This window comes from Mobula hypostoma, chromosome 14 (assembly GCF_963921235.1).
Source record: "Mobula hypostoma chromosome 14, sMobHyp1.1, whole genome shotgun sequence".
NCBI lineage: Eukaryota > Metazoa > Chordata > Chondrichthyes > Myliobatiformes > Myliobatidae > Mobula > Mobula hypostoma.
Window position 1 is genome coordinate 51,925,993 of NC_086110.1, and position 23,959 is coordinate 51,949,951.

Sequence of the window (23,959 nt, forward strand, 5' to 3'; positions counted from 1 at the left end):
AACTTGTGAGATTAGTCAGCTCCATCATGGATACTAGCCTCTGTAGTATCCAAGACATCTTCCAGGAGTGGTGTCTTAGGAAGGCAGCATCCATTATTAAGGACCCCACCACCAGGACATGACCTTTTTTCATTGTTACCATTGGGAAAGAAGTACAGAAGCTTGAAGGAACACTCTCAGAGATTCAGGAACAACTTTCTCCCTTCTGCCATTCGATTTCTAAGTGGACATTGAACCCGTGAACACTACCTCACTTTTTAAATTCTTTTTTTTTTGCACTACTTATTTTAACTGAACTATTTATAGAAATATACTGTATATACCTACTGTAATTCCATTTTATTCTCTTTATTTATCATGTATTTCATTATATTGCGGCTGTAAAATTAACAAATTTCATGCCGGTGATATTAAACCTGATTCGGATTCTGAAAATTAAAATTAAAGTTATAACAGTGAATCCTTAAGTTAGTCAAAGTTGACTGTGCCGTTGAACATTTTAAAAATCTGGTCTAAAGGTAGAAAGTAGCCTTCATGCATTAACAGAAATTTAGGGTTTTACGTTTCTGCCTGCTTTGTATTTGGAACGTTTGATTGGTTTCAATAAAATTGGGTCCAAGTTCCATATATTCACTGTACATAATTTTTTAAAAAATCTTAAGTTGTTTTCAAACAACTGAAAGCCTATGTTCATGAAGTAGTTTTTGTAGTCCATACAAGTCAATTCAAGGTTACAGAGATAGGGAAGCACAGTAGTTAAAAGTTATCGACATTTTGTAAGGTTATCTGTTTGCCATAATCAAATCTCAGGGTAGTATAGTTGCACATTTGGATCCTACAACTTTGTGAATTAAGTTTAACTATTTACAAATTCTTCCAAATAAAAATTGCGTTTAAATCTGGACCAATGAGATTATTACTTGAGCATCCAGTATACAACATTAAAATAGTTGTTTTGCATGGGCATCAGTAAATACTGTGTAAAGATGATAAATATATTCTGTTCCCCTCATTATTGGTGTGAACATGCGCAGTGTAACGTCTGATTAAGCTTTGTTCCCACATATTAACAATGAACTCACCGGTTCATTTCAGCTTCATGCCTGTGTACAATTCTACAAATGAGTGTTGTGGAAAGTGTTCCAGTAAGGTGATCTACTCTAATCTATAAGTTACTGCCGTGATACATATTTCCCTTCTTGTATTCTTTTTCTTAAAAAACATTTGTAGCTTCTTATTTTGGATCAGTTTCCTTAAAATAATATTTCTTATAAAAAAAATACACAGGTTAGCCATAAAAGGACATGACTTCAATTTCATGCAGATGCAAAAAGATAATTGCAAATTAAATTCCAACTTAAATTTCTTTCTGAAAATCTTTGGGTGCCCCAGTGGCATAGCAGTTAACATGATGCAATTACAGATCAGGGCATTCTGCAAGTTCAGAGTTCAATTCAGCTCTCTGTACGTTCATCCCATAGCAAGTGTGGGATTTCCCCAGGTGCTCCGGTTTCCTCACACAGTCCAAAGATGTACCAAGTAGGTGAATTGGTCAGTGTAAATTAGGATTAATTGGGGTTTGGGGGGGGGGGTTCTTTACATAAAACAATGACATTTTAAGTAAGGTCACCTTAAACAGAGAGGGAATATTACAGTTGGTGAGAACTTTTATCAGTATTACAGATCGACCTTCATTGGGACCTGAGGAGTGCCGGATTAGTGAAAATGCCGAATTACAGAAGGATCGCATTAAGCAATAGCTAACCGCCTCATCATACCTTTAAAATATCAAAGGATTCAAAGGTTCATTTAATGTCAGAGAAATGTATACAATATACATCCCGAAATGCTTTTTCTTCGCAACTATCCACGGAAACAGAGGAGTGCCCCAAAGAATGAACGACAGTTAATTGTTAGAACCCCTAAGTTACACCCCCCCGCTCCCCTCCCTCCCACGTGTTAGTGGCAGCAAGCAACAATCCCCCCCCCCCCAAACTGGCAAAAAAATAAAGCACGCCCACTACCAGCACTCAAGTGTGAGCTAAGTGATAGCAAACACGGACTTGCAGTTACCCCAAAGACTACATTGTACTTGCAGTTACTGAGGGAATCCTTGTTTGTTCCTTTTCCTCCGCTTAGTAATATGCTTAAATTCAGCGGGTCACCACGTCTGATCTGAGGTCGTAGGGAGAAGGGAATGGAGCGCCGGTCAGGCGACACTGGAGGGCAGTGCGTGACTGCTGGCAGGCGGGCGAGAAGGCAGACCGACCCAGCACACGCCAGCTCTGCCGCCGCTGGCGAGTCAGACAGGCTGGTGGCAGGCGGCCGCGCCTCATGCAAATGATATTAATAAATGCAGGAGAACAAGCAGGAATTGCCTGTCTGTGCTTACAAGAGCGTACCAACACGTGAACAGATCTAGCGCAACCAAAACAAACGCAGCAGACTGGTACGGTGGCCCAGAAAATTTGAAATCACAGATGCGCAGAAAATTTGAAATCAGTGCGGATTATCGAAGGAACCAGATTACAGATAGTCGGATTAGTGAAGGTCAGCCTGTACTTGATTTTACCAGCATTACGTTTGGTGTTATTTTAAACTGACTAAGCTTCTGGAAAGGCGTTTTGGCCATTTTGTTTCAGCCAAAGAGATGTTTTGTTAAGTAATTGTTTCAAAGTGCTTGGGTCCCTTTCCCAAGATTTTTTTGTTCTGGATGCCTTTCAGATTCTAACATGTTGCAACATTCCGTAAGCCTCCTCATCCCACACTTTCTTGTAATGCAGTGACCTCGACATTAGCAATTTCAAAAAGTCATACGATATAAAGTTAGCAGATACTGTACTTGGAACTTGAGCTGTTTTCTGATTTTAACCTAAGTGTCAATATTCCTAGAAACCTTGAAGAATCAGGTTTTTAAAAAAAATCACACAGTAGGCCTTCCGGCCCTCCTTGCTACACTGCCTCAGTAACTCCCCCCCCCCCCCCACCCACCCTGACTAACCCTAAATTAATCACAGGACAATTTACAATGACTCACACTTTCCACAGGAAGGATTCCTTACTGATTGGCATTGAAATTGACCTTTGAACTTTGGAATACCCTGAACCATAATAGCATTGTGCTAACTGCGATGCTACCGTGCCACCCAAAGAGTTTCAGAAAGATAAGAGTTGGAATTTAATAGCAATAGTATAGCTGTCAGCCTGCATGAATTTCTAGGTGGGGCAGGTTACCTTAAAAGTAAAAGTTAGAACATCTATCTGGTAGAGTTTAGAAGAGCAGGAGGGAAACAATAATGTCAAGAAGGGTCTTGACAGGTAGATGTGAAGACAATGTTTCCTCTTGCGGGAGAATATAGAATGAGAGAGTCACATGAATAATTATTTCCATGATGCTTGTGAATTGTTGGAACTCTTCCTTAAATAGCAGTGGAAGTGGAGGAAAGCCGATTCCAGAAAGGCAGAGAGAGGATAATTTGGGTCAACTGGATTGTTGTGGTCAGGCCTGCTATGATCTTATTAAAATGGCAGAGATTTGTTGGTTTGTCATTGAAGCTCTTCAACATTAAGCTTTAGAACTCCCTTGGGGATGCCATCTGCTACCGAGGCCTTGTATTTAATTTTGGTTTTGAAATGACCTGTTCAACTTCTTGTTGGTCAGGAAGGGCAGCAAATCTGGATTGAATAGGTTGCTGTGGAATGGAGTCGAGGTTGCTCTCATCAAGGAAAGAGTTGCGGTTGAGGAGGTCTATGAAATGATCCTTCCGCCTTCAACTTCCTTTCTGTCTCCTAGTTCACCCCTTTTATTATAATTTATAGTTTTTTATGTATGGACTGTACTGCTGCTGCAAAACAACAAATTTCACGATACGTCAGTGGTATTAGTTGACGTTTGTCCTCCCAAGCATACATGGATATAGGTGTTACCTGTACACGCTTATATGTGTGCAGGCCGCACAGTAGTGTAGTGGTTAGCACAATGCTTTACAGTACCGGCAACTTGGGTTCAATTCCTGCTGCTGTCTGTAAGGATTTGAGACCTTCTTCCCGTGACTGCGTGGGTTTCCCCCGAGTGCTCCAGTTTCCTCCCACAGTCCAAAGGTGTACTGGTTGGCACGTTAATTGGTCATTGTAAATTGTCCCATGGTTAGACTTGGGAGCCGCTGGGCGGCATGGTTCAAAAAGCCAGAAGGGCCTGTCCCATGCTGCTTTTCAACCAATCAATCATTAAATAAATAAGATAAATAATGAACATAATAAAAATAATAAATAAACATGATCCTGATTCCTAACTGTACATCTTTGGACTGTGGGAGGAAACCAGAGCACCCAGAGGAATCCCACACAGTCACAGGGAGAATGTACAAACTCCTTACAGACGGTGGCTGGAGTCAAACCCAGATTGATGACCCTTGGTGCTGTAAAGTGTTTGCACTAACAGATGCTCTGCCATGCTTCCTGTACATGTGCAAGCGTGTGCAGATGATACGTGTATCCATGTGCACTTGGGAGGCTGAGCATCGGCCACTGTCAACTTATCCACTGAAACATTTGCGAGAATGTGCGTTCCACTCAAAAGTGTGCAAGGGGAATGTCCCCTGGAAACGCTGCCCCGCTGCAGCACACTCCTTGAAGCAAGAAGGTTTACTGCAAGGCCCTGGAAGGTATAATCAAACTGCTTCCCATAACTCGGGAGACATTTCTCAGTGGGGAGGATTTCAACAAGACAATGCACCACCACAGCCTTTGTCCAATTAAGAAACAGTGTGTTTGAAGATCAAGATTCAGATCGGATACAAAACTTATGGTCAACCACGTAACTCCAAAACATAAAACTAATTAGAAGGAAAACAAGGGAGCCAAGAAAAGGAAAAGAAAGAGGAAAATGACACAAATGCTGTAGAAACAGAAGAGAATAAATGAGATCTAATTTCTTGAGAAATTAGTAACTTCAGAGATACACAAAACTAGAAGAAAAAGGAAGGCAAGAAAAAGAAAGACAAGTTGATAAGGAGAGAAGAGATAGAGAGAGAGAACGTGAGTGAAAAAGACAGAAGGACCATAAGAACAAAAAAGCGCGGGATAAAGGGAGAGAAAAAAGCCGGGACCGGGAGAGAAGCAAGGATCAAAGCAGATCCAGAGAGAAAAGCCGAGTAAAGGAGAAGGAAGATGTCCAGAGCTGTCAGAATCTGAGATGTTTTCACAGCCATGTTTCACCTGGCAAGCAGAGTAACCTCCCTTGTTAGGAAAGACGCTATCTCACAATAGTAAAAAATCCTCACTTGGATCCTCGCTTCCTTTATCTTTAAATAAACTGACTGACAATGTGGTGGTCAAACATACTTTGAAGATTTGGTTACAGTTTAGAAAACATTTTGCTTATTGAGATTCTCCATCTCAAGTCCCATCATTTCTAATTGTTTTTTTAAACCATCTTTAATTGACTTATCTTTTAAAGAATGGGATAGATTGGGTATTAAATGATTTCAGGATTCGTTTGATGGAGGGAACCTCTTCTCCTTTGTGCAATTTTCAACGAAATTTAACCTTTCCAATACTCACTTTCTTCAATACTTACAGGTCAGGGATTTTTTAAGATCTCAATTATATACATTTCCTACAAGTCCAGATAAGAATATAATAGATTACAATTTTTAATCTGAAACCCTTTGATAATGGTTCAATATCTTACATTTATGGTCTACTGTTGGGACAGAAAAAGGCATCTTTAGATAAAATTAAAGGAGATTGGGAAAAGGATTTACAGATTTTCATATCTGAAGAGAGCTGGAAGATTATTTTAAAATTGATTAATTCTTCATCATTATGTGCTCGTCATTCTTAATTACAATTCCAAAGTGGTACATGGAGTTCATATGTCTAAAGACAAGTTCTCTCGTTTCTACGCAGATGTTTTCCCTTACTGTGATAGATGTACTAATGGAGTGGCCGCACTAATTCATATGTTTTGGACATATCCGAGCCTTGAAAAATTTTGGAAAGATGTATTTCAAACTTTTTCTGTACTTTTCAATGTCAGTTTTAAGCCCAATCCTTTGACTGCCTTGTTTGGTATTATTGAGGATAGTGCTACAAAATTGAAGCCATCTAATTTGCGGGTATTGGTCTTTATGTCTCTTATGGCCAGGAGGGCGATCTTGCTCAAGTGGAAGGAGGCCGCCCCGCCCACTCATGTTCAATGGCTATCTAACGTTATGTTGTGTCTTGATCTAGAGAAGATTCGTTGTTCGATCTCTGATTCTAAACATGATTGTCTAATGTTATGGGGACCCTTTCTGAATTATTTTCATAATCTTTGAACTGTTATTAAAGTATGGATCTGAGCCATTATTATTATATTATCATATGGTAAGGTATTTTTTCTTTTTTCTTCTCTTTTTTTTACCAATCAACTCATTTTGGTAGTGGAGGTAGATTTAAAAAAAAACAAAATAAATAAGGGGAAAAAAAGAAAGAAAAAAGAAAAATCCTCCACAGTAATTAAATCTTCAGGCCTGAATGAGACAATTTAAAATTTACTATGATGTGGATGTCTGTATACAGTAGCTGTATTACGTAATACACTGTGTGCATAGCTGAATAAGCGTTCTTTATTTGTTTAAATAATTCATTATTGGTTATATATAAAAATACATGATTTGCATACATTATGATGCTACCATGTGATGTGTGCGCGCCTCGCTTAAAGTGGGGGAGAAAACAGAGGGTCTCATCTCTCAGCTTCCTCATTTTGCTTTCAATTAGCTTAATGTTTTGGAGTTACAAAGAATAACAAACTAGGCAACAGTGATCACTGTCCTTCCATCTACCTTTGCAATCTGCAGTACCTAGAGCTGGCACCTCGAGGCACTGGAAAAATACCCACAATTCCTTACTACAAAGTTTTCCCATTTCACAAGAATGAAGAGCAAGCCAATGTCAGTGTTGTCTCCCAGGCGAACACTGAGTCATCTACCTTGTGCAGGCAATATCATTTGCATTCCCGAAACCAGACTTCAGAGACAGACATTTTGTTCTGTGCTTTGTCATGAGGGTTGATTACAAAGTGTTTCAGAGGGAAAAAAATCAAGATTTGCTTGAAGAAATGCAATATCTCCATTTATTGTTGGGAACCTCTGGCAAATAATCACTCAAAGTGGTTATTACCTGAGCACATAAGTGCCATTACGAAGAAGGCACAGCAGTGCCTCTACTTCCTTAGCAAATTGTGAAGACTTGGCATGATATTGAAAACTTTGTCAAACATCTATTGATGTGTGGTGGAAAGTGTATTGACTGGTTGCATCACAGCCTGCTATGGAAACACCAATGACCTTGAATGGAAAATCCTGCAGAAAGCAATAGATGCAGTCCAGTCCATCACGGGTAAAGCCCTCCCCACCATTGAGCACATCTGTGTGAAGCGTTGTCATCAGGGACTCCCATCACACCCAACATTCTCTCTTATCACTGCTGCCCTCAGGAAGAAGGTACAGGAGCCTCAGGGCTCACAGCACCAGGTTCAGGAACAGTTATTATCCCTCAGCCATCAGGCTCTTGAACCAGAGGGGATAACCACTCAACTTCACTTGACCCATCATTGAAATGTTCCCACAACCAATTGAGGCATTTTCAAGAACTCCTCATCTCGTGTTCTTTACTTACTTCTTATTTGTCATTATTATTCTTTCATTTTGTATTTGCACAGTTTGTTGTCTTCTGCACTCGGGTTGAATGCCAAGTTGGTGCGTTCTTTCATTAATTTTATTATGGCTATTATTTTATTATAGATTTCTTGAGTATGCCCACAAGAAACTGAATGAATAGTTCTTTTAATGTAATGCACTGTACTGCTGCCAACAACCAATATCAGTGATAATAAACCTGATTTGAATTCTGATTCTGCACGTCCCACATTAACCTGATCAGCCATTTCAAAACCCAAAGGACTGGTGTGGTGGCTGGTCCTGTTTCATCCTGACAGGAGTGCCTAAGAAGAAGGTTTGAGGGACTGAGAGGCCTTCCCTTGCACTCAATTCCAATGCTCATAAATATATGACAGCAGTATGGAACGGTCTTTAATATCTGGGTCATTCCAGCGAAGTACAAATCTACATCTGAGCTGTCTTTCATCAGATCTACTTTGTTTGCTTTTGACAGCCTCCTAGATTTTGGCAGTGGCTCGCCATGTGGACAAGCATTCTCTTTGTGTCAAATATTTTTTAACATGTTTAATTATAAACTTGCATTTCCAATTAGAATTCCTATTTCGTATTGTTTTCTTTTGCTCACTTTAACTTTTCAAAAAGAAAACACGTGAATATCAAAGTGCACAATTTTCTCTGTGACGTGGGGAGGAAGATCAGCGTTGGGGGCCTGAAGTTGACATTGTCTGTTATGTAGCTGAGACCTTCTAAAAAAAATTGTCAACCTTCTGCAAACAGTAAACAGGAGGAGTTGAATCTATTCAAGTGGGCCAAACAGATACGAGCTCTCCCTTCAAAAGTTAGCAATATGTTACCACATCGAAATGAACTATATGTGAAACGATGATATCCTTTTCATGAACTGACGGTGTATAGGGTAACCTTTGGCCCATCATATTTGTGCTGGTTCTCTGAAAGAAAAATAAATTTGGCATGGCAATATGTAGATGACTGCGACTGTTTATGGATATCTGTAGCAGTATTATGTTTTATGTAAAATATGCTTCGTATGGTTATCCAGCTTTGGTATGGGGACTGGGCCTGTACTCGCTGAGGTTCAGAAGAATGAGATGGGACCTCACTGAAATGGAATATTAGAAGGCCTAGGTAGAGTGAATGTGGATAGCATGCTTCCAAGAATGGGGGAGTCTAGGACCAGAGAGGACAGCCTCAGAACTGAGGCACGTCCATTTAGAACAGAGATGAGGAAAAATTTCTTTAGCCAGAGGGTGGTAAATCTGTGGAATTAATTGCCACAGACAGCTGTGCAGGCAAAGTCATTAAGTGTACTAAAGGTAGAGGTTGGTGTTTGCGTTTTTAAAAGGTAGAGGTTGATGGGTTCATAATTAATCAGGGCGTCAAAGGTTATAGGGAGAAGGCAGGAGAGTGGAGTTGAAAGAGAACAAGAGAACAAGCAAGAACTGCATGATTATTTATGTATATACGGTCAAATAAAAGCAGCTTTACCCACCAGTATAGCTCAGTCTTTAAGCTTGCAACACTACTGACCTTGCAAAGTTGCTGTCTTTAATATTTCCGCTCTGATGCGAAGCAATTATTGACAGGCCTAGATAGAGTGGATATGCAGAGGATGTTTCCAATCATGAGAGCGTCTAGGGCCAGAGAAAACAACTGCTGAATAGAACAGGAGTTCCAAACTTTGTAATGCTCTGGACCCCTACCATAAGCCAGCCACAGAGATGAGGAGAAATTTCTTGAGCCAGAGGATGGTGAATTTGTGAAATTGATTACCACAGGTGACTGTGAAGGCTAAATCATTGGGTATATTTAAAGTGGAGGTTCATGGATACTTAATTAATAAGGGCACTGAAAGTTATGGGAAGAAGGCAAGAGAATGGGATTGAGAGGGAAAATAAATCATCTGTGATCAAATGGTACAGCAGACTCAATGGGCTGAACAATTCTGTTCCTATGTTTGTGGTCTAAAATTTCAAAAGTACCAATTTGATGGATTATGCTATTATGTAGCCCTTGTACGAGAGGGATAGATATTAAATGTGCTTCAGTATACAGATCAGTGATATTGGGATTGAACTTGTCACATGAAACAGTCATTTCTGTTAGGGGGCCAATAAAATTGATGTAATCACATAAGGCCTTAATTTTGTGACCACTGCCTGGTATTAGCTTTGATGACAACTGCGTAGAGCACACTATAACCTGGACTAACATTCCCTTGGTTGCAATAGCTTTTGCAATTTCAGAAACCATCAAAGGCATAAATAGGCTGTGTCCTCAAAAATTGCCTCATCATATCCTGCTGAAAGTATTTCCTGGCACAATAAAAGTGTATTATCAACACATGGAACGTGTTTACAGTTATATGGCATTTCATAAACATGCATCTGACATTTAATTCCATTCAGTGAAATGTGTATGAATAGACTGTACCAGATACATTTGTAAGGTTCAAGCTGTGGGATCAAGAATATTTACCTCATTATGTGCCGTGTCGTATGACATAGGCCATCATAGTCTCATGACCATGATTATTCTTGGCAATTTTTTCTACAGAAGTGGTTTGCCATTGTCTTCTTCTGAGCAGTGTCTTTACAGGCAGGTGACCCAAGCCATTATCAATACTCTTCAGAGGTTGTCTGCTTGGCGACAGTGGCCGCATAAGCAGGACTTGTGATATGCACCTGCTGCTCAGACATACATCTACCTCCTGCTCCAATGGCTTCACACGACCCCGATCAGGGAGCTAAGCAGGTACTGCACCTTGCCCAAGGGTGACCTGCAGGCTAGCTGAAGGAAAGAGTGCCTTGTACCTCTTTTGCTAGAGACATCTCCAACCCACCACCCAAATATTTATCTATCTGTGATGAATATGAGGTAAGGTACACCTGGTTAGTCATGTCTTTAAGTCAAGTCAAAAATGTGTTTAAGTTCAACTTCTCCCTCTGCCTTTGGGTCATCTGAAACATAGAAACATAGAAAACCTACATTACAATACAGGCCCTTTGGCCCATAAAGCTGTGCTGAACAAGTCCTTACCTTAGAAATTACCTAGGGTTACCCATAGCCCTCTATTTTTCTAAGCTCCATATACCTATGCAGAAGTCTCTTAAAAGACCCTATTTTATCCGCCTTCACCACCATCACTGGCAGCCCATCCCACGCACTTAGTATTCTCTGCGTAAAAAAACTTACCCCTGACATCTCCTCTGTACCTACTTCCAAGCACGTTAAAACTGTACCCTCCCGTGCTAGCCATTTCAGCCCTGGGAAAAAGCCTCTGACTATCCACACGATCAATGCCTCTCATCATCTTATATACCTGTATCAGGTCACCTGTCATCCTCCGTCGCTCCAAGGAAAAAAGGCCAAGTTCACTCAACCTATTCTGTAAGGCATGCTCCCCAATCCAGGCAACGTCCTTGTAAATCTCCTCTGCACCCTTTCTATGGTTTCTACATTCTTCCTGTAGTGAAGCGACCAGAACTGAGCACAGTACTCCAACTGGCGTCTGACCACTGTCCTATATAGCTGCAATGTTACCTCTCAGCTGTGAAACTCAATCCCACGGTTGATGAAGGCCAATGCACTGTATGCCTTCTTAACCATTGAGTTAAACTGCGCAGCAGCTTTGAGTGTCCTATGGATTCGGACCCCAAGATCCCTCTGATCCCCCACACTGCCAAGAGTCCTACCATTAATACTATATTCTGCCATCATATTTGACCTACCAAAATGAACCACCTCACACTTATCTGGGTTGAACTGCATCTGTCACTTCTCAGCCCAGTTTTGCATCCTATCAATGTCCCACGGTAACCTCTGACAGCGCTCCACACTATCCACAAACCCATCCTTCCACTTCCTCATCCAGGTCATTTATAAAAATCACGAAGAGTAAGGGTCCCAGAACAGATCCCTGAGGCACACCACTGGTGACCGACCTCCATGCAGAATATGACCAGTCTACAGCCACTCTTTACCTTATGTGGGCAAGCCAGTTCTGGATCCACAAAACAATGTCCCCTTGGATCCCATGCCTCCTTACTTTCTCAATAAGCCTTGCTGGGGTACCTTAACAAATGCCTTGCTGAAATCCATATACACTACATCTACTGCTCTACCTTCATCAATGTGTTCAGTCACATCCTCAAAAAATTAAATCAGGCTTGTAAGGCAAGACCTGCCCTTGACAAAGCCATGCTGACTATTCCTAATCATATTATACCTCTCCAAATGTTCTTAAATCCTGCCTCTCAGAATCTTCTACATCAACTTACCAACCACTGAATTAAGACACACTGGTCTACAATTTCCTGGGCTATCTACTCCCTTTCTTGAATAAGGGAACAACATCCACAACCCTCCAACCCACCGGAACCTCTCCCATCCCCATTGATGATGCAAAGATCATTGCCAGAGGCTCAGCAATCTCCTCCCTCGCCTCCCACAGTAACCTGGGGTACCTTTCTTCTGGTCCCAGTGACTTATCCAACTTGATGCTTTCCAAAAGCTCCAGTATATACTCTTCCTTAATATCTACATGCTCAAGCTTTTCAGTCCACTATAAGTCATCCCTACAATCGCCAAGATCCTTTTCCATAGTGAATACTGAAGCAAAGTGTTCATTAAGTACCTCTGCTATCTCCATACACACTTTTCCACTGTCACACTTGATTGGTCCTATTCTTTCTCGTCTTATCCTCTTGCTCTTCACATACTTGTGGAATGCCTTGGGGTTTTGGGCTTATGTGGTTATCCATAAGTTTTTATCCTTCAAGCTATTGTTATAATAAATCTGTGGGAAATATTATGTGGATCATGTTATTCACAGTAACTCAATACTCAGAGCCCACAATGAAAAGGAGAAACAATGGCTAGCGGAGAGATGCAATTATAGAAGCTCTTACTGGTACTACATTTCTGTATGTTGTCAAACATTTTAAATGCTACATTTATAAAGGGAGTTCAGTTTTTTTTTGACAACAATCAGCTGGATCATTGTGTTGCTGAATGAACTGTTGCGATCTCTGGGTTTGAACGGAATTTAAGAGTTCACACCCTGGATGGATCTCTTCATACTCGAGCGGAACTCATGATTAATCCAGTCCCTTTTAACAGAGATATGAAAAGGTTACTTGGCCAACAATTTGTTTACTTGCTTGCAGACACATAAATAATGTTAAATGTGCTGTAACAAAAATTCTGTCCCTTCTCTTTGCCAAGATATAAATACAAACATTTGTAGATTTCTCCGTCATTTTACCATGAAAATGATGATCTGTGTTTCTTCAGTTTGTTCCTCAGAACAAACATTTTGCCAGATTATGTGAATGTTCCAATGTCATTTTGATGATCTTTACTTCAAGTTTTCATTTTTTAAATTTTCTTTTCTTGTCTTTCAGAAAAAGATTTACAAATATAAGAAGGTACTTAGTAACCCAAGTCGTTGGGAGGTCGTGTTGAAAGAGATTCGGACTCTGGTGGATATGGCACTTTTCTCACCTCTTCAGGATGATTCCATTCACCAAGCGCCACTGGAGATAGTGTCTAAACTCCTCTCTGAGGTATGCATCCATTAAAGGTCAATATAAGTGGCTTGGAGAATGGTGACTAATTTTATAAGTGCAATTCCAGTTCAAGAATGTGATTACTTGCGCCTGTTTTAAGAGGCGAAGAGGACTTTGACATGAATTGGAGAGATGGTTTTTCAGTGGAGGAGAAAAAGCTTGCAAATGCTTAAAATCAGAAATACAAACAAAAAATGTCAGAAACAGGCAGCAGCTGCGGAAAGTGAAACAGTTAATGCCTTAGGTCCCTCAACTTATTTAAAGTACGGTAGCGTAGTGGTTAGCGCAATGCTTTACAGTACTGACGACTTGGGTTCATTTCCTGCCGCTGTATGTAAGTAGTTTGCACGTTCTTCTTGTGACCGTACATGTTCCCTCCAGGTGCTCCTGATTTCCTCTCACTATCCAAAGACACACCAGTTGATAGGTTAATTGGTCATTGTAAATTGACCTGCGATTGGGCTACGGTTACATTGGGGGTTGCTGGGCGGCACAGCTCCAAGGGCTGGAAGGGCCCAGTCTGTCCTGTACCTCAATGAAAAATGAAAAAAAAAATATTAGTTTTCAAATTCAGAGAAGATGGGGGCAAGGAATATCTCTGATAGGGAGGGACCAAATGAGTTAGTGCTGTATTCGGAGGAGTAGTTAGAATCAGTTTGTATTTCTTTCTCTGTGCAATGTATGAGCACAGCAAAACTTGGGATATGCTGAACAGGCCAGACTCCACAAATAGGAAAAGAAAAACTGAGCAAATCGTTACAGGCAGAAAGGCGCACAGAAAGGAAGAGTGAGCTACCCAAAGTTCGACGCATTGATAGTAAGTCCTGAAGTCTGCAGTGTGTTCAGAGCATGAAGTGTTGTTCCTTAAGCTTGCACTTGGCGTAATTGTAACAGTACAGGAGCCCAGACAGACAGTGGGTATTATTAGAGAATTAAAAGTGGAACTGTTATCTTCATTGTGACATTAAAAGTAAAATCTTGCTTGCAATTTACAGAGCCATGCAGTGCTGAGACAGACCGTTCAGCTTACTGAATCTAGGCTTTCAGGCACCCCTTTCGAGTAAGCCGGGGAAGATGGCGCATTGTAAATGGGGGACGGGTGGTGTTGGTGAGTGCAGGGTCTGTACCTGTTCTAAGTGAAGAGCCATTGTGTTTTGGTCACACCCTTCAGTTGTTTCTTGCACCTTTGCACACTGAGCATTCATTTACTACTTCCTGTCCCTCCAACGTCCCCCAGTAGAACATAGTGCTTAGCCCCAACTCTGAAGCTATTCTTAGACAATAGACAATAGGTGCAGGAGTAGGCCATTTGGCCCTTCGAGCCGGCACCGCCATTTACTGTCATCATGGTTGATCATCCACAATCAGTATCCAGTTCCTGCCTTATCCCCATAACCTTTGATTCCGCTATCTTTAAGAGCGCTATCCATCTCTTTCTTGAAAGCATCCAGAGACACAGCCTTCTGGGGCAGAGCTTTGCATACATCCACCACTCTCTGAGTGAAAAAGTTTTTCCTCAACTCCGTTCTAAATGGCCTAGCCCTTATTCTTAAACTGTGGCCTCTGGTTCTGGACTCACCCATCAGCGGGAACATGCTTCCTGCCTCCAGCGTGTCCAATCCCTTAATAATCTTATATGTTTCAATAAGATCCCCTCTCAGCCTTCTAAATTCCAGAGTATACAAGCCCAGTCACACCAATCTTTCGACATATGACAGTCCCACCATCCCGGGAATTAACCTTGTGATCCTACATTGCACTCCCTCAATAGCAAGAATGTCCTTCCTCAAATTTGGAGACCAAAACTGCACACAATACTCCAGGTGTGGTCTTACCAGGGCCCTGTACAGCTGCAGAAGGACCTCTTTGCTCTTGTACTCAATTCCCCTTATTATGAAGGCCAGCATGCCATTAGCTTTCTTCACAGCCTGCTGTACTTGCATGCTTGCTTTCAGTGACTGATGTACAAGAACACCTAGATCTCGTTGTACTTCCCCGTTTCCTAACTTGACTCCATTTAGATAATAATCTGCCTTCCTGTTCTTACCACCAAAGTGGATAACCTCACATTTATCCACATTAAACTGCATCTGCCATGCATCTGCCCACTCACCCAGCCTGTCCAAGCCACCCTGCATTCTCATAACATCCTCCTGACATTTCACACTGCCACCCAGCTTTGTGTCATCGGCAAATTTGCTAATGTTACTTTTAATTCCCTCATCTAGATCATTAATATATATTGTAAACAGCTGCGGTCCCAGCACTGAACCCTGCGGTACCCCACTGGTCACTGCCTGGCATTCTGAAAGGGACCCATTAATCGCTACTGTTTGTTTTCTGTCAGTCAGCCAATTTTCAATCCATGTCAGTACTCTGCTCCCAGTACCATGTGCCCTAATTTTGCCCACTAATCTCCTATGTGGGACTTTATCAAAGACTTTCTGAAAGTCCAGGTACACCACATCCATTGGCTCTCCTTGTCCATTTTCATAGTTACGTCCTCAAAAAATTCCAGAAGATTAGTCAAGCACGATTTCCCCTTCGTAAATCCATAACTCACTCGGACCGATCCTGTTTCTGCTATCCAGACGTGTCGTAATTTCATCTTTTATAATTGGCTCCAGCATCTTTCCCACCACCGACGTCAAGCTAACCGGTCTATAATTCCCTGTTTTTTCTCTTCCTCCCTTCTTGAAGAGAGGGACAACATTAGCCACCTTCCAATCCACAGGAACTGATCCTGAATCTATAGAACATTGGAAAATGATTACCAATGTGTCCACGATTTCTAAAGCCACCTCCTTCAGTATCCTGGGATGCAGACCATCATTAGATGCCATCAAAGATTTAAAATATCCCTTTTGATCTTCAGGGAATGGAGGATGTAATGAATACTTTCTGAGTATGTGCCACTTTGGCAAGGCAAAGGCTGCTATCTTTGGCTATGTATATTGGGAAAGGAAACACCAGACCTCCCAAGTCCTTCTGGAACCATGCAGAGAAAACCCAGGAGAAATTATATTTATAAAGTCAAATGAATAGATCAAGCATTTTCTAATTAAACTTGCAAAACTCTGAAGCACAAGTATGTGCATTTTCTCCATTATCTAGTTTCCAGAGACTACCATATAATTGCTCCACCTTTAAGAAAGTAAACAAGTGCTGCTGGTAATTACAGAGAGGTCTCCATGCTAATTGCCACAAGGAATGTCATTGCCAAGTTCGTCCTCAATTGCCCCCTCCCCGTGGCCAGAGACCTTCTTTCTGAACCACAATGAGGATCTGATTCATCGAGGGACACAGCAGACATGATCTTCACCACACAACACCAGCAAAAAAAAGAGTGCAGGAAGCAGAAGTTTTGCCCTTACTAATTTAATTGACAGAATTATGCCTACCAGGTTAATATTAATTATTGATTTTTGTACCACTGTTTACATGGAGGTGCAGGGCAGGATGCAGGAAACTGAGATTAACTGGATGGCACTCGGCCAGAATGGACTGGTTGGGCCAAAGGGCCCATATCTCTACTGTATTGCTCTGTGTTTTGTGACTCTTCTAAGATGATAACATTGATAAAAATCTAATGTATTGTTTGTTTAGTTCAAATACTACGTTTATGTTCATTCTTCTCCTTCCTCCCCAACACTGCTTCCAATCTCTTTGTAGTGTATGAACCTTCAGTTCATATGAAGCTCTTTTTCCTGTGATGTTCTATATTTTGCCTACTTTAGGGGAAAGGGGCTGGGTTGCCAATTAATGGAGTGTATGTATTCTAAATGCAAACGCCTTATTTTTTACTTAGCATCCCATGGATCAAACTGCTGACAGGTTGACAGTTATTTCCCAGATTTTGTTGTGCTCAGGCATTGTGTATACATAACCTTCTCTTCCCATTTTTAATCTTACCCTTTTATGTGGCAGGTGCAACTGTAGAATAACAACTATGACTTCATGTTTAGATTTATTAGCCGGAGAGTTGTCTCCTGGTGTCTAAGTTCTTTGCTGTGTTAACATTATCATGTTTCTGCTATGAATGGGAAGGAAGAAACTTTGAGGAGTCTGTGCATTTTAAATTTGTGTTATTCTTTATCCTCTGGTTAAAGAACAATGGTTTCCCTTGCCACTCCCCCCACTACTCTCCACTCCCCCCACTACTCTCCACTCCCCCACCACTCTCCAGGCCCCCTACACCACACTACCCCCTACACTCCTCTCCCCCTTCTCTGCACTCTCCCCCTTTGACTCCACTCTCCCATTTCTCTCCACTCCCCCCACTACTCTTCACTCCCCCCGGACAATCCAATCCCCCCACACTCCACTCCCCTTCCCTCTCTCCCTCTCCCCCCAGTCTTCTTAATATTGATTGTCACTTTTGTATCTCTATATAGAACCTTAAGCTAACAACACAGGAACATGAAAACATCATTGTGGTAAGTCTATATTTATGACCATGGTTCAGTGTAATGTGTCGATAGTGTAGGCCCTGCAGTCACCTTTGAAATAGTCATAGTCATACTTTATTGATCCCAGGGGGAAATTGGTTTTCGTTACAGTTGCACCATAAATAATAAATAGTAATAGAACCATAAATAGTTAAATAGTAATATGTAAATTATGCCAGTAAATTATGAAATAAGTCCAGGACCAGCCTATTGACTCAGGGTGTCTGACCCTCCAAGGGAGGAGTTGTAAAGTTTGAAGGCCACAGGCAGGAATGACTTCCTATGACGCTCTGTGTTGCATCTCGGTGGAATGAGTCTCTGGCTGAATGTACTCCTGTGCCCACCCAGTACATTATGTAGTGGATGGGAATAGCTGTAAATTTAAGGCATAACTTTAAGAAATTTCACTCAAGAAAACTACCCACTTAATAAAAGCACTAATGTGATGTTGAGGCATGCAAGAAAATGCACCCAACACTCATTTCTCAGTGCCCCAAAGTGTCTTCTTGTTATTTTAATGACATCAAAATAATTAAAGTTCCTGATTAAATGCCATGACCTCCAAAGCAACTGAACTTAATCTGAGAGCCCTCTCAGAATAGTATGTTGGAAATGATATGTGAAATCTAACATGTATATCTCATCATTTCATTACAATGGATGATCTGTGGAAATGCTAAAATTTCCATTTAATCCTAACTAGTTGTCCTCATTCAGAGGATTTTTTTTTCTCTCTCAGCATTAGCCAATGCACAGACACAGTTATTTCAGATATCTGCTGCATCTACTTAGACTTTTTTTTCTGCCAATGAAGGCTCACACATGTAAGCTCAGTAGCCCAGAACTGGCAGTCAGTAGCCAGCCATGTCCATTACTGACTCCCAGATAGAGACTCAACAGACATGGAGGTATCTGGCGTAGTAGAATTTGGAGTGAAGAGCCAGCTGGATCTATTGTAGTAAGGTCCTTCCATCTTTGATGGTGGCGTGCAGATCAAACCTGGCTGACAGAACATCTGGAAAGGTCTTTGACAATTGGTGAAATCTGATCTTCTGGCTTGGCAAGAACTGTCAAAGCTGTGAAGCTCTCTGCTTGTTCCTGACATTTAAACCGATCATGAACTTTAACAATTGAAACCATTAAAAACTTGTATTAAATTTTGGCAGTGGGAGAAAGCAATCTTTTTATGGGAATAACGTGGGCTTGGAACCTCAGCTTGTGATCCGGTACAATGCCAAATGTCTACTGTAGTTGGAGATTGTGCAGAGAGAGATGAAACTGATGTTGCAGGTGCACAGTTTGCAATCGGGCCCCAGGACAATTACTTTGTTTTCCTTAGTGCATTATGGTGTTAAATGGTGTCTAATCTGGGTTCGTCTCAGACAAGAGGGAGCCCATGGGAGAGTCAGAAAATTTACAGTCTCAAATATATTTTGCAAGTTATGCAGTCTTGACACCGAATGTTCATTTGTGTAACATCAGACACAGAATACTGCAGCAGTTACAAAGCTACATGTGGGGCTTTTACAGAATGGCTGCTGCTTTTGCTGAAATAAAACAACAACGTGATAACTGTAACTGTGTCTGACATTCTCTGGGTTTTTTGACATGGCATATTATTATATAATTAAGCCTCTGTTACTGTAGTACAGGATAGAGGATAATGTCACAGTACAACTGCAATAGGAACAACTGAAATGGACGTTTGCCCTCTTCATCTACATCTTCTTGTGTAAATACTCTCAGTGGCCACTTTATTAGATCCACCTGCTCATTACTGCAAATATCTAATCAGCCAATCATATAACAGCAACTCGGTATATAAAAGCGTGGTCAGAAGATTCATTTGTTCGGACCAAACATCAGAATGGGGAAGAAATGTGATCTAAGTGACTTTGACCGTGGAGTGATTGTCAGTGCCGGACGCTTTAAGTATCTCAGAAACTGCTGATCTCCTAGGATTTTTACAGTTTATAGAGAATGACGTGGGAAACAAAAAAAAAAACATCCACTGAGTGGCAGCTCTGTAGACAAAAATGCTTTGTTAATGAGAGAGGTCAGAGGAGAATGGCCAGACTGGTTCACTCTGACAGGAATGCAAGAAAGAACTCAATTAACCATGTGTTGCAACATTGGTGTGCAGAAGAGCATCTCTGAATGTACAACAAGTCAAATATTGAAATGGATGGGCTACAGCAGCAAAAGAATACACCAGATTCTACCCCTGTACCAAATAACGTGGCCACTGAGTGTATATCTTGTATATTTGGTGACATAGATGTATTTATATTTGATCCCAATGAAAATTGGTGGGACAGAGGGGAGACAGCCTCTGCAGAATTGGATAAGGTCCTCATTCACACCATTTTTAGCTGTTTCAATGCATTTTCCCTTTATGTTAAAACATGGGTAAGTTTGTTAATGATTACACAGTGCTTAGTTCCTTTAGTAACGGTGCAAATAGTGATAAATACCTTGTTCAAGTTCAGCAGACAAGTTCAGTGTTTTAGATTTGGGTTTTTAAGTGGCATGTAACATGTAATGTATCAAACAGTGATAAACCTCAGCAAAGGGAGCCTGAGTCCCCCACTGTTAATATGGGGGGACAGGGGGTTGCTGATCAGCATTACCCATAAACTGAACTAGATAATTAATTAAGGTCAGGTTTAATATCACTGAGATGTGTTGTGAAATTTGGTAACTTAGCGGCAGCAGTACAATGCAATATATAGCAAAAATAGAAAATTTTAAAAAAGTGATGAGGTTCAATGTCCATTCAGAAATTGGATGGCAAAGGGGAAGAAGCTCTTCCTGAACCATTGAGTGTATGCCTCGTGCTTCTGTAGCTCTTCCCTGATGGTAGCAATGGGAACAATGCATGACCAGGGTGATGGGAGTCCTTAATGGTGGATGTCACCTTTTTGAGGCTTCACTCTTTGAAGATGTCCTAGATACTATGGGGGACAGTGCCCATGAAGGAGAAGACGTTTACTTTGATCCTGTGCAGTAGGAAACCCCCATACCAAATGGTGATGTAGCCAGTTAAAATGCTGTCCATGGTACATCTGTAGAAATGTTTTAGTTTTTGGAGACATAGCAAATCTTCCCAAACTCCTAATGAAATATAGCTGCTGTCATATCTTCTTTGCAGCTGTAAAAACAGATCAGAGCAAAGGAAGGAACATGTTAAAAGTGAATGCAATCCACTTGTAAAAGTAGTGCAGTTCAACAATACTTAGTAAGCGCAGAAACTTTCAAATTAGTACATCATTAGTTCAAGTTTAATTGTCATGCAACCATACATGGATACCTATGGACACAGCCAAGCGAAACAGTCTTCCTCTGGGGACAAGGGGCAAAACACAATACCAGCAGTCGTACATAGGATAAGGCACACATATCACATGTAAGATAGTAATAAACATTGTCAAATAAAAAATATATATGGTATAGCCCAAGTCCCTGAGCAACATGTCCTGTTAAATGATGGTGCCTGGGTGTTGTTGGCAAGAACAGGCAGTTCTCAGCAGCCTGCAGACAAACAATCATTCCGGCTTCCACTGAGTGAACACTAGAATGGCCAGCCCCCGACCCAACATGGGCGCTGCACCACACTGCTTCCAGTGTCTTCCCTCCTTCCCTCCGGGACTGCTGCAGCAGGCAAGCTCGCAGCACGAGGCCTAGTCCTCACTACAACCAAAGCCACACAGCTCCCCCACTGAGACGATGATGATGATGAGGGTGTTCTCCTGTGCCGACTGTGCATGTCATTTGCTGACCTGTCAAATATTGAAAGGCCTAGATGGACTGGACGTGGAGAGAATGTTTCCTATAGTGGGGGAGTCTCGGACCTGAGGGCACAGCTTCAGAATACAGCGACGTCCCATTAGAACAGAGGCATTCGTTTAGCCAGAAGGTGATGAACCTGTAGAATTCATTGCCACAGACAGCTATGGAGGCCAAGTTATTAAATATATTTAACATGGAGGTTGATTAGTAAGGGAATCAAAGGTTATGAGGGAAAAGGCAGAAGAACGGGGTTGAGAGGGATAATGAATCAGTCATGATGGAATGGAGAAGCAGACTCACTGGCCTCATTCCGTTTCTATGTCTTATGGTCTTCTTTACTGGTGGGGTTGCAGAAATGGAAGGTGCTGTAGAAATATCCTGGGCAGGTTACTGCAGTGCATTTTGCAGATGACCCACACTTCAGCCTTTGTGCATTATCCCTCCACATCACTGTCGATCCTCATTTGGTAAAGCACCATCATTTCTTCGTTATCATCGGATCAACATTCAGGGACTTTGGAAAGACCTTCATCACAAAAAATAGGATTCGGGAAGCGCAAGCTTCAAATATCAATTAGGGATGTGCACCAAGTGTTAGTCTTTCTAGTGATACCGTGCATGACTCACAGTAAGACAATCTAAGCAGTCCCAGAGTGCTTCATGATGGTGATGGTGATCAACCAAGTAGTCCACTTCGCTCACAGCAGTGATGAATGTGGGCTACAATTCACTTGGTGATAAGCGGAAGAAGATAGAAGAAAAATGTTGGGGAGTAATTACTGTTAGTGCACTTCTGTGGAGTGATTTGGATTCATATTGTTTCTGACCTACTGCTGTAACCTGTGTTATCAGAAGGAAGCATGTATCAGGGATTTACAGCAAAACTAATCAATATAAACTTAAATGCATTGCCTTAGGAGGAAGTTGGTTTGTAATTTTATTCAACAAGAAGTTAATTCTAAGTCTTTAAATGAGTATTATATTTGTATATACAGAAGGATAAATTGATGTGCCAAAAACGGGGAAGTGGAATAGTTTGGAATATCTCATTTCTCTCCTCAGGCAATAGCGCCTTTGCTGGAAAACAACCATCCTCCTCCGGATCTCTGCGAGTTTTTCTGCAAGGTATTGTTAATTCTTTTTCTGTGCTTGTGTTTGCCAGGAGGGAAAAAGGCGACCAATTTGGACAACTATTGTGCACCAAAGTTTAATTCAAATATGCATTTGTCATTTGAGGTAAACATCACTTCATAGCAAGTTTAGCTAAAAACTAACACAAATGGTTTGAAAACAAAAGATTACTTTATAAATCCAAAGGCTGGTACCCATGTCTGCCTCACTAACCATAAGAGTTATCAGGGACTCTCTTGAAGATACAAGCTGTGAACTTAGATTCTGTTTTGCTATGATAACCTGGATTGGGCTGAGAATAGAGGTTAGGGGAAATTTAATTACCCTAATTCTTGAAACTTTTGAATGATTAAATAAAGCTGAAGTCACTTATTTGGCAGAATTGCTGGGATCTGAGGAATTCTGAAATCAGCAGAGAGAATATTAGGATTTTTTTAAACCATCAGATTGCCAACTTCTGGAATTCAAAGTACAGGTGACCCTCAAATAATGGGGGGAGGTGGGGTGTATTCCTTTAAAAGAGTATGTACTGTGATTTTGTGTTACATGAAGCTACATTACCTGTGCATGGGTCAAGAAAATAGAATTGAAAACATTTTTTTAAATTTACACCTTTTTCACAAATTCTAAAGGTTCTAAATTTCATTCAAAAGGTTCATTTATTATCAAAGTATACACTCTGAAATTCTTTGGGTAGCCATGAAACCAAGAAAAAAAAGGAAAAGAAAGGCAGCATGATCTTCAACCCCCAAATACCCCCTACCTGCACAAATGAAACAAACAAAAACAGACCAGACACGTCAGCCTCCAAATCCCTCCTCCCGTGAAAGAAAAAGAACAAAACAGAACAGGCACATCAACTCCCAAAATCCAACTTCCTCCCTGCACAATTTGTGCCTCAAATTGTTACAATGTTATTTGTGAATACTGTCAGTGAATTTCTGTTATCCAAATGGATGTATTGTTGGGGGATTGGGGGGGGCGGGGTCACCTGTAATTTGAAACTGGATTGCAAGAGATGATCATACGAGAAATTGATATATTGGAGAACTGGAAATATTTATGATAGAAGACGACCAATTAATGAGCAAATGCCCCTGTTTCTGTGATGTATGAGCCAATGCATGGGGTCCATGTGGAATATGTGTTAAAAGTATTTTCTTTTGCAGCACTGCAGAGAGCGACCTCGATCGATGGTTGTCATAGAAGTATTCACACCTGTGGTTCAGCGAATCTTAAAACACAACATGGTATGTTTACATTTGCAAAATGCATTTCCGATGTTGGCATTTTTCAATAGTCAAAAATATCCTGCAGATTGAGAGATCTTGGAATT

The 23,959-nt window shown here is 41.1% G+C and overlaps 1 protein-coding gene across 2 annotated transcripts in view; it reads left to right on the plus strand.

Moving 5' to 3' along the window:
• The window catches only part of cmip (c-Maf inducing protein), a 256,495-nt gene that overhangs the window by 160,684 nt on the left and 71,852 nt on the right, over positions 1–23,959 (plus strand). For both annotated transcript variants that reach the window (XM_063067127.1, XM_063067128.1), the window contains exons 4-7: positions 13,091–13,252; positions 17,650–17,691; positions 22,555–22,617; positions 23,793–23,873. In XM_063067127.1, the coding sequence (XP_062923197.1) occupies positions 13,091–13,252; positions 17,650–17,691; positions 22,555–22,617; positions 23,793–23,873 (348 nt within the window). The remainder of the gene's footprint in view (positions 1–13,090; positions 13,253–17,649; positions 17,692–22,554; positions 22,618–23,792; positions 23,874–23,959) is intronic.